At 40.5% G+C, this 11,561-nt stretch overlaps 1 protein-coding gene and 1 pseudogene across 1 annotated transcript; both read right to left on the bottom strand.

Annotated features, from left to right (window-relative positions):
- Window positions 1-1,792: 1,792 nt before the first annotated feature.
- LOC108174675 (aspartyl protease family protein 1-like) lies at window positions 1,793-5,447 on the bottom strand (annotated as a pseudogene).
- A 2,257-nt stretch (window positions 5,448-7,704) lies between these two features.
- Window positions 7,705-10,594, bottom strand: LOC114820979 (ADP-ribosylation factor-like protein 8a). Its single transcript, XM_029092450.2, has 6 exons — window positions 10,267-10,594; window positions 9,108-9,189; window positions 8,979-9,011; window positions 8,690-8,811; window positions 8,182-8,343; window positions 7,705-8,088 (listed from the first exon to the last, which is right to left on the bottom strand). The coding sequence occupies exons 1-6, from the start codon at window positions 10,302-10,304 to the stop codon at window positions 7,971-7,973; spliced, it is 555 nt and encodes a 184-aa protein (XP_028948283.1). The 5' UTR covers window positions 10,305-10,594; the 3' UTR covers window positions 7,705-7,970.
- Window positions 10,595-11,561: the final 967 nt, after the last annotated feature.

Raw genomic sequence — 11,561 nt, 5'->3', positions numbered from 1 at the left:
GATTTTTCAATCTCCTTGTTCTCTGTTATTTCTCAACCATTTTCCATGAAATTTTCACCAAAATGTCCTAAATCACGACGGGATGAAGGCTATACCTCTTTGGAGTCTCAAAACCTTCGAAAATCACGTCGGGAAACTTCACCAAATCCGGCCACCTTCGAACTAGGGTGTCCCGACGTCCAAAACTTCCAAACGAACGTCCCCGAGCTTCGTGGGAACTTCCTAGAGCTCACTATGAGCTTGGATTGTCCTAAAAACCAACCATTACAAAGTTCATGAATAGTACTCAATTCGGACCTTGAGTTTTCAACGTGAAAACGAAGGGTTTCTTACCTGAAAATGGAACCTTTGAGTTCGTAGGGCACTCACGAACACAATGGTGCTAATCTCCACTTCAATCAATGAAGTTTCAAGGGTTTTTGGGTCGGTTCGTACAGTTTCGAGAGGGAAAGAGTGAGAGTGACAGAGAAGGAGGAGAGAGAGAGAGGGCACGAGGTGAGGGTATCCCGTGTGTGTGTGTGTGGTCCATCCCAAAACAAGTCCAACTTCTTTCCTTAACCACACAAAACACATACAACCTTTAATCAAAATTCAAACTTTCCAAAACTTAGGGAAAATGCATTGTTCAATAATATATCACACACCTGCCTTAGCACCCGTCAAGGATAATTTCGTCATTTCACAACCTCGATAAAAAGAATCACGGGACGGGCTGTGACATTTTGTTTTTGTATAAAATGTACTCTTTTTTTTTTGTGAAATGGACCCACATTTTTTATATAAATGTATCAATTTTTTATATGTAAAATGTACCCTTATATAAATGTACTCATATTTTATAAAAATAAAAATAAATTTAGAATGCACCCAGAAGCAATTTTTTTTTTGGTTGAAACCTATTTGTACCATACTTAGGGCCTCTGTATTTAGATCTCGTATAAATACTCGGTAGACTCAAATGTAATTATGTAATAGATGAAAGGGCAAATATGTAATAAGTGAGGAGCCCTTATTCGATAAAAGGACTCCTCACTCTCCTCATTAAGGGAGGCCAATTCCTAGGCCATGAGAGAAGCCCCCCCTACCCTCTCAAAGCTCTCATATTCAGAGTAAGCCTCCTCACCCCCAGAGGCCTGACTCTCACCCTCAGAAGCTCTCTCTCTCCCTCTTCAACATCTCAGAGAAATACAATATTAGTTTGGACGTAGCCCAAACATTGGGGTGAATCACGATACATCTTGTGTTCTGTACTTTCTTACAGATTCACGGTCGGATTTACGTTGTTCCAAGACCTCCGATTTTGTGCATCAACATTTGGCGTCGTCTGTGGGAATCGACACGAAAAACTATGTCGATTTTCTTTCATTTTTTCACCTCCATCGTGAATCTGCAAAATCTACAAAAACCCAACAACCCAAAGCTTTCCCAGAAAAAACCCAAGGAACCAGTCCCATCTCTCTCTCCTCTCTTTCTCTACAGATCACCTTCTCTTTTTGCTTCCTCTCTCCCTCTCTCTCTCTTCAACCCCGAGAGCTTCAAACTTTCTCTCTCTAAAATCTAACCCCTGCAATATTGTAAAATGACAACAGAGTCTCAACATGTCCGCCATTCCTCTTTCCAAATTCATCACCTTCTCATTCTCTCTGGACACTTTACCAGCGAGGTTTATCTAGGGTTCCGTCTCTGTTCGCCATGGCGAAGCCAACCCGAGCCCGTCGCTCACCGTCAGGCTCCGATCCGTTCCCAGTCTGCCTGCATCATCATCCTTGGAGAGTCGATCATGGCCGCCAATTCAGTTCGAATCGCCGCCGCCTAAATGACCTCGGTCAACGACCTCGCCGCCAATTTTGCCAGGTGGGCAACGCTTATCTCGAGCTTATGAATCGAAACTCTCTGAAAGATTTGAATAAGAAGGGTCACCCAGGTATGTGAAAGATGTTCCAGAATAAAAAATAGCTGTGAATTCGATGTCTACAAGATCTGTCCCCAATTGAATTGGGTTACGGTGATGTTATACTTTGGATGTGACGGGTTGTAATTAAAAGGGGTCTCTTCCTATCCTGGACTCCCTCTGTCACCGAAATTAATTCTCCCAACCCCATCATGTCCGAAACACATGGAAAAGGAATCTGATGTAAAGCCTTCCCGGGATAAAATACTAGGAACATATATGTTTTGCATACCGAGCCCAAGCAACCCATTAGGAGCAGCAACATCCAGGAAAGAGCCGCTTTGCACCTACCCATAACCAAAGGTAATGTATGCATCAACAAGTTTCCGATGATTATCTTCCGTTGTTATGTGCATAACATCCTCTACCAGAACCCTAGGCTAGAAGTTTCAGCTGAGATATAAGAGACCGTGGTCATATTTGCTAACCTTAAAATCAGGAACGTAAGCTGTGCCCTCGCAAGGCACCCAAAGCAGATCACTCCCAATGTCGAGCACCACCAAAAACTTCACTCCTGGCGTTCCTAATTGCACTGTCGTGTAAATGAAGAAATCCCAATGAGCTGATTTTGAAAAATGAGTTACCGCCGGAGAAAGCCAGCGGAGTGGTGAACTGGGAAATGACAGATGCAGGACCAATCAATGAGCCGAGTGGCTGCCACGAACCAACCAGCTTGTTTCTCTCCGGTTGGATTCGAAGGCGCTTATTCGCTACTATTTGGATTATTCAGTTTTTTTGCTCTCAGGCTTTGCAAAGCAACATGAAGGGGCAAAGAATGAGCGGAGAGTCTCTGACATGACGTGTGCTCCTTGCATCGAATTCTGTCGAAGATGCTCTGCACATCGTCTTCACTTTTGGCTGGAGGATGGACTAAACGTGGGTCTTGCACGTGGGTTTTGCAAGTGAATGCGTGCTTTTCACTGAAGTAGGGACTATACAAATCTGCTCCTTCCTGTAAATCCTACTGCAATAGAGGGAATTATGCAGCTTACTGTAAGTCTTGATGAAAAGAGGAAAGAGCTGGAGAGTAACGTGCAATCCGCTGTCAATTGGGCTTGCTGGAAAAGGGATCAGAAGAGAAAAAGAAAAAAATCATGATGTTGTTGAGAGAATATTTCAGAAAAAGGAAAAGAGGAAGAGTGGAATAAAAAAAGAAATGAGGAAGTAATGATGGTGCCAGGTGCACCGAAAGCAATTACAAAAAAAAGAAAAAAAGAAAAAAAAAAGGAAGAGCGGAATCAAAAAGAAAAGAGGAAGTAATGATGGTGCCAGGTGTACCGAAAGCAATTACAAGGCTTCAAACTCCAACCCCCATCCCTCCACTTAAGGTTCACCCTCTATTATCACCAACCAGGTGATCAAAAGTACGTCCAGTACTACAAAACATTATTCGGCAACCTGCCGCTATTATCACCAACTAGGTGATCAAAAGTACGCCCAGTACTCCAACATTATTCGGCAGCCTGCCGCTATTACCACCAACCAGGTGATCAAAAGTACGCCCAATACTCCAAAATTATTCGGCAGCCTGTCGCTATTACCACCAACCAGGTGATCAAAAGTACGCCCAGTACTCCAAAATTATTCGGCAACCTGATGCTATTATCACCAACCAGGTGATCAAAAGTACGTCCAGTACTCCAAAATTATACATGAGCATCACTCATGTCAATCATACATAACCATTCATGAGCATCACTCATGTCAATCATACATAAACATTCATGACCATCATTCATGTCAACATTCATGAGCATCACTTATGTCAACATTCATGAGCATCACTTATGTCAACATCCATGAGCATCACTCATGTCAATCAACATAAACATTCATGAGCATCACTCATGTCAATCAGCTTCGAAAGCTTCATTTACAGAGCTCCAGCTTCAAGAGCTCCAGCTTCAAAAGTTTCATTTACAGAGCTTTAGCTTCAAAGCTTCATTTGCAAAGCTTCACCTACAAAGCTTCAGTGCAGGGTATACAAACACCGCCTCCGAACAACCGCCACTTCGGCCCATACATGGATTCAATTTGAAGTTTCCAGCCAACAGACCCTATTGACTGAAGACTTGAGGGACTACAATATGTACCAAATATTGGGCCTCATAAAAAAATACTTGGGGGACTTAGCCAATTATTTATGTATTGAGGAGCGAACCCTTGTTTTATAAAAGGGACTCCCTCACTTTCATTAGAGAGCACCTATTATTCATGTACTGAGGAGCGAGCCCTTATTTTATAAAAGGGACTCCCTCACCTTTATTAGAGAGCATCGCCGCCAGCTGAGCAACCGCCTCGCCGCGAACATCACTCCTAACCCTTTATTCATGTACTGAGGAGCGAGCCCTTATTTTATAAAAGGGACTCCCTCACCATTATTAGAGAGCATCATCGCTTACTGAGTAACCACCTCGCCACGAGCATCAACTCTAGCCCATCATTTATGTATTGAGAAGCGAGCCCTTATTCTATAAAAGGGACTTCCTCACCTTCAACGCTACAAGCCGAGTCAACCAAAGCAACATAAGCCACAAATCGAGCAGCCTCGCAACATGTGCTACTTCTAGTTAAGCATCACTTTAGATTGAGCACCATCCCATATCGAGTATTAGTTCTAGACGACATCTAGTTACTTCGGCTCACACATGTACTGAATTTCAAGTCTCCAGCCAAAAGACTCTCTTGACTGAAGACTCTTGGCTGGAGACTTGGGGGACTACTGTTTGTACCATACTTAAGGCCTCCGTATTTAGATCTCGTATAAATACTCGGTAGACTCAAATGTAATTATGTAATAGATGAAGGGCAAATATGTAATAAGTGAGGAGCCCTTATTCTATAAAAGGACTCCTCACTCTCCTCATTAGGGGATGCCAATTCCTAGGCCATGAGAGAAGCCCCCCTCACCTTCTCAAAGCTCTCATATTCAGAGTAAGCCTCCTCACCCCTAGAGGCCTCACTCTCACCCTTAGAAGCTCTCTCTCTCCCTCTTCAACATCTCAGAGAAATACAATATTAGTGTGGACGTAGCCCAAACATTGGGGTGAACCACGATACATCTTGTGTTCATTACTTTCTTGCAGATTCACGGTCGGATTTACGTTGTTCCAAGACCTCCTATTTTGTGCATCAACAAAACCCATAAGCAAATTTCAACAATTAAATTGGTATAAATAAAAGTAAAATAACGGTTTGAATCTTTATTGGTATTATTGCATCTCTTTTGTTATTATGTCATTTATGTGGCAAAAGAGGGACTTCAATCTAAAACCTAAAACCTAAAGGGGCTAAGGGGGGCGTTTGTTTGCCCCTAATAAACTTCCTTGGACTGGATTGGCTTAGCTAGGGTTGCTAGCCGGTGTTTGATGCAAACAAGGATTACCATTAATGAGATTAAGTCATACTCGCACCGACTAAGTCTTTCACTAGGTACTCTTAGCGAGGACCCCTAATATGTATAGGATTGCTAGTCCCATCCCCAAACCTGCTCCATTTGCCCGCTGCATCGTCTATATATGTTGCGTCATCTGCAAGCGTTCATTTGCAACACCCTCTAATCACCTCCTAGATCTGAAACAAAGTCCCACCCACTGCCCAAACCTCAAAATCCAACCATCAAAAGTGAAAAAAAAATAATGTGAAAAAATAACAACAAAAAATTCCAACCCCAAAATTCAAAATCCACCCATTGCCAGAAAATTCTGAGATGGCTTTGTAGGCGGAGAAGCCAACGCATGTATCAGAGGGAGGAGAGAGATTCGATATTTTTTGGAAAACAAAAAAGCATGAGGAAGGTGGAGATGCTTAACAACGGCAAGAGGGTGAAGAGGATGAGCTTGTTTTAAAGGATTTGCGATGAGCTTTACACTTGCGTTTTGGAGGAAAAAGAGGGAGGAAAGAAGAAATGAGGGGATGGCAACGGGACGGATTGGGTTCGGATGTGCCATCTCCATAACCGAACCCGTTTGTTTTCCCTGTACTTGAAACCGTAAAAAACCCAAACGGGTATTCCCCGTAACTGAATATGTCGGGTAACAGATTCCCCATCAAGTAATGGTTTTCCCGTAACCGTAAAATTTAACTTATTAAACAGTTAGAGGGACGAGGAAGCCGGTGGTGTTTCAGTGGTTAGTTCTCGGGGGAGTTTGAGGTGATGGTAAGAGAGGGACGAAGAGAGAGTGAGAGGTTGCAGAGATGGTGGGGGTTTGGAAGGTGCGGTTCGAGGGCTTGCCAGAGACGATGAGGTGGTGTGGGTGGCGGTGTCATGTGTGCGTAACTCGGGAGAGGTGAGGAAAGTGTAATGAGGAGAAGGAGAGAAAGACAGAGAGAGAGACTTTCAGAGAATTGAGGTGAGGGAGAAAGCACGGGAAGAAAAGAAAGGTGAGGGATGAGGGAGAGAAGATGGTGGTGTGGTGTGTAATCAGGAGAAGGAGAGAAAGACAGAGAGAAAGAGTTGCAGAGAAGTGAGGTGAGGGACAGAGCACAGGAAGAAGAGAAAGGTGCTTGGGGAAGGGAGAAGCACAGAGCACAAAAATGGGACTTTTGTAGTCTCCCATGTAGTTCAAGACTTTTATATTTTTTATTAAAGAATGAAAACCGGGGGGGGGGGGGGGGGGTTCACGTATGAGTTCGGAGCGGATACCTCTATAACCATAATCGAACTCGAAACCGAAATTTTTACCCAACGATTACCCATAACCGTAAAAAATCCGAAATTTTCTCCCCAAAACCGAACTATTCGAATTGGTTACCTGCAGGTATCAGATTTGACGGATTAAATTGCCATCCCGAGCCAAAGGGAGAAGAAAAGAAAATATGCTTCGAGAGCTTTCAGGAGTAAAAAAGTAAAAGGTGAATAAATAAAAAATTTGCATTAAATAATATAAAATATTACTATATATGCATTAATTAATATAATATTATAATTTCTTAATTATCCTACTTTTTAGCTCGATACTGCACCTAAGTTAGTTCAGCTTAATCTAGTCTAAGCCAATCGAGCTTAATCCCTAAAACTAGTCCAATCCGAGATAGTCCGGTGCAACAAACACGTCCAAAATGTATAAGATTTAAGTCTATAACGGTTAGGAACAAGGACCGCAACTAAACTATCTCTTTCCTATTTTCCACAACGTAAAGTGTATAAGCTTTGTTCTGACGTTGACATGTGTCATGCTGTGATTGGCCTCTTGGTTGGAGGGAAACTCTTATACTTCAGCAGGGGTGCCTTAGCATCAACCCCTCAGTGGGTCCTTGAAGGTATGACGTTGACCGGTACTCGATAGTTTCGGGATTGGTCAAGTATGGTACAAACAATCAGTAATGTGAATTTTAGGGTCATCACCTGCATTCTGAATCCTTGAAACCGAATATATATTTTGTTTCCTGTGTGATCATTCCATTTCGAAAGGAAGAACGCCGAACTGGTAGCCGAAGACAAAGCGAGTTGGTGAAACTTGAAGTCGACAATTAACATTGAATCAGCTGTCTGCAATCCAAGCTCAGGGATTAACAATATCCATCCGGAGATGGAGAGTGTTTCGTTCTCAAACTCAACTGACAGACTGACTGATGTGTCTGCTCAACTGCGCTTGCGCTACTATCTTGATGCATGATCTCAGAAAGAAGATTAACAATGTATCTTTCCCATCAACAGCAACAGATTGGATTTGTCGTTTAAAACATAATGGTGAGATGAGATAACGGCGTCATGGGAAGGAAAACGTCTCTTATTTTAATTAACCTTGAAATGAAAAATATAATCCTCTTATTATGATTGCAAAATCTGTGACGGAAAATGCTAGTCTCCAAAACCTCCATGAATTCCAATATGTAAATGTAGGAGACCAAAACAACCCCAGATCGTCCCCAGTCAGAAGAAACGATACAGTAGAATACAGTACAACAACAAAATAATCAGCAATCAAGTTAATCAAACAAGTGAATCCCGCCACCAACACCCCGCACGCGAAGAATTCTTTTATAAAAATCAAAAGCAGAGAGGCAAAACCATCTCTCAGCTTTTTGATTTCGAATGCTTTACAAGCCAATCGATAACTGAGTCGATGTTGGTTGAGTTCTTGCATGAGATCATGAAGCAACAAACTTCTCTATCAGTAATCGATTTCAGTCCCCTGCACCAGCAGAATGCTATGATCAGTACCAAAACAACACGTCTTTTTCTATTTTTTGGAAAGTTTCAATAATAAAAGCATAATTGGACTTACATTTCATCAGTTAATGCCTGTTTACTGAGAGCTCCCGGCTTGTCAATCTTGTTTCCGAGAACCAGTAGTGGGATCCCGCTTAGTGAGTTTTTGCTCAGCAAATCATGAAGCTCACTTCTTGATACACTCATGTTATCTGGATCCGCAGCATCAACAACATAACTGCAGCAAACAAGAAGTTGCACAACTTTTCTTTAAGTCTTCGTAAAACAAGGATACGAGGATTAACGCAACTTAATCATTAGTCAATGTATCTTCTGAATCATTGACACTCGCCTACCAACAAACATGACCGCTAACCAGAACATCTGAAAATCAGCTAATGGTCTTTGACACACAAAAGAAATCAATTGCTGAACAAATTGGGTTTGTTCGACCAAAGAAAGGCGAAGGGTTGGGGAAAAGGTATACAATATTAACAAACATGCAAAGGCAATTTCGTTTTGCAACTAAAGTTTTTACTTATTTAAAAAGTAAAATCAATTGAGATAGAAAATTGGTTACATACACTATAGCAGAAACGGCACGACAGTATCGCTCCCACATGCTGCGAAACCTGGGTTGACCTCCAAGATCCCACAACTTTATTGTAACATTCCCTTTGGTCACCTTCTTCATATTGAATCCGACCTGAAAATTGATTCAGAAGACCACATTGTCATTAATTGACTAAATCACTCACTAGAAAGACATTGGATGGATGAAGCTCTTCATAAGAGGTACAAATATCTGGTTTAAGAATATTGTTTATATGAAAAAGAAGTGGCAATTATAACCCTTTTATAAAGATAACTTACCGTAGGGATCATGTCCTCGCTGTATCCACCCGTCTGAAAACAGAAAATACAGTTTTCAACACATCAGCCAAACAAGTAGACAGAAAGGAAAGAGACACCCATTCATAGTCATTGTGCTGACTTACTTACCGCTACAACATTTACAAGAGAAGTCTTCCCAGCATTCTGAAGTCCTATCAAAGATAGTTCCATTTCCTGCTTAAAAAAGAGGCTGTAATGACATGACGATAGCGTAAGCACAGGCAGTGTGAACAACTGACATAGAGGTCAGATAAACTAATACAAATATAGAACGCCCAATGTTGCAATAACCACTCAAAAAGTTCTAATTGCAATTCCCACAACCCAAAGAGGAAAAAAAATTAGCTCAGCAAGAAAGTTATTACATCTGCAGTTCTATATTTCATTCAATGTCTCAACACAAGCCACGACTACACAGTATCATATACACAAGTTTCCCGATTGAAAGAAGCGTGAGTCACTAACATACGTTAAAATTTGACAAAGAAAGATCAAAATTACATATACATACAATTTGGTATATAGTGAGAGATATTATTCATAACAAGTTATCGCTAAATCTAAAATATCTCCTAACTTCTAACATTCTGCAACATTAGGAATCCACATCGTCGTTTCCTTTTACCAATCCTTTAGCAGCTAAATTCAAGTTTCCCTCTTATAGGCCGGGTCGGGCAGCCTAGAATGAATTTTGGCCCTTCCCTATTAATCAAACGATTGTTCTACTCCTAGGAAAGGAATTGTGCGTATTTCAACTCAGCAATTTAACGCAAGGCAAAAGCAACCCAAATAAACAGAAATACACACAAAAACATATATTATCAATAAACAGGCAGCAATCATTGCTAGGGACAATCAATCCAGAATATACTGTATAAACTTACATTCACCACACAAGGCAAAATATAGCAAAAGAAGAAAAGAAGTTTGGCAAAAACTAAAAATTAAAAAGCAAAAGGAAACCACTTTGAGCTTCTTTTTTATGGGTTTTCTTTTCCACCATCTTTTTATGAAACCCAAATGCAACCTATGCATTTAAACCTTACAACCCAACAAATTCAAATCAAAATCAAAATCCCACTAAAAAAATTATTACTTTCAAACCCAAAACAAAAGTAAAATCTTTGAACCAAGTTGCTGTACATTCCGCACATGTAAAAAACAATAAAAAAAAATCTAAATTCCATGAACAAATGTATCAAGACTGGATCATACAACAACCCCAACAAATTGAAAACCGAAACAAGAGAGATAGAGGAGGGCTAACCTGCGGAGCCAATTGAGAAAAGCTTCCCACAAACCCATTGACGAATATTGATTTCTCTGCGCTTAGAGAGAGAAAGAGGATGAGAGAGAGAGAACTGTAAGGACACAATCACTCTGCCTCCCCCCAAATCGAGCCTTTAGCTTCTTCGTCTTCCTTCTTCTACCGATTACCACTCCTCCTTCATAAATACGAATTATTTCTTTTTTGTTTGTTTTCTATCTCTATGCAATCTCTGAATAATTTGCTTGTCTAATGTCCAGTGAAATCCTGACCGTCCAGGAGTACGGTCGGACCCTGTAGTTTGGACGGTTGAGATTCATTTTACAACAAACACAATCGCTGGCCGCGCGCTCCTTTTATTAGGACCAATCAGATGAATCTCTACGGTTTAGGAAGGGTTGCTATCGTAATACCAGTAGTTGGGAGTGACTAATACAGACCAATAATAAGCTGGCTCATTTTGACGTGGCAGGAAATCGTTGGTTGAACGGTTATGGGTATGGAGAGTGTTTGTAGAGTGAATCAACCCTTTTATACAGCAAGGCTGATGTCGAGGAACTTTCGAGTGGCAGAGAATGATAGGTAGGAACCCACGTCGTTGAGTTGTCTTGTTTCTGTTTGTGTTTTGTGCTTTTTTTGGTAATTATTTGTTTTTGTGTTAAGGTAAATGGATAATTAATGTAAAGGAAATTTTATTTAAATTCATGTAATTTCTTTATACACTCAATTTACTCTTTGTACTCATTTGATTTTTAGGAATACTAATGAAAATGACTTGAAAATTTTGAGTTTTAATCAAAACGACAAAAAGATGTTGTAAGTGAATGGTATCAGGAGTGACTTTTTAGACTAAAAATGTCTTTTTCGTTAAAAGTGAACAATACGGGAAGTTTTTTGTTAAAATTCCCTTGGTTTTTAACTAAACTATCAATATCTCTTTAAATCTAAATTTACTACCTTAAATACCCTCACAAACCCAATTCAATATATAAAGGGGATGCGCATCAGGTGGCATCTTCTGTCACGCATGTGGGGGTTTTCATATGTGGGATTGCTTTGAACCAAAGTGGTTGTTTAATTTTCTAGCTTCTAATGTAAACATTTCAATTCGTATTATATTTGATTTTCGACAAAAAAAAAAAAAAAAAAAACCCTTACAAACCCAATTCAATCTGTAAATTTATCTTTACACCATTTGAAAAACTAAAAACCCAAAATCAAAGCATTTTATTTCTCTCAACTCCGAAAGCTTAATTTTCTTCTCTTTCCAATTCTTGTTCATAAATATCTCTACC

Source organism: Malus domestica, chromosome 02, assembly GCF_042453785.1.
Source record: "Malus domestica chromosome 02, GDT2T_hap1".
In the NCBI taxonomy this organism is placed as follows: Eukaryota; Viridiplantae; Streptophyta; class Magnoliopsida; order Rosales; family Rosaceae; genus Malus; species Malus domestica.
Note: the sequence above shows the minus strand (reverse complement) of the source record. Positions and strands in the feature narration are given on the sequence as shown.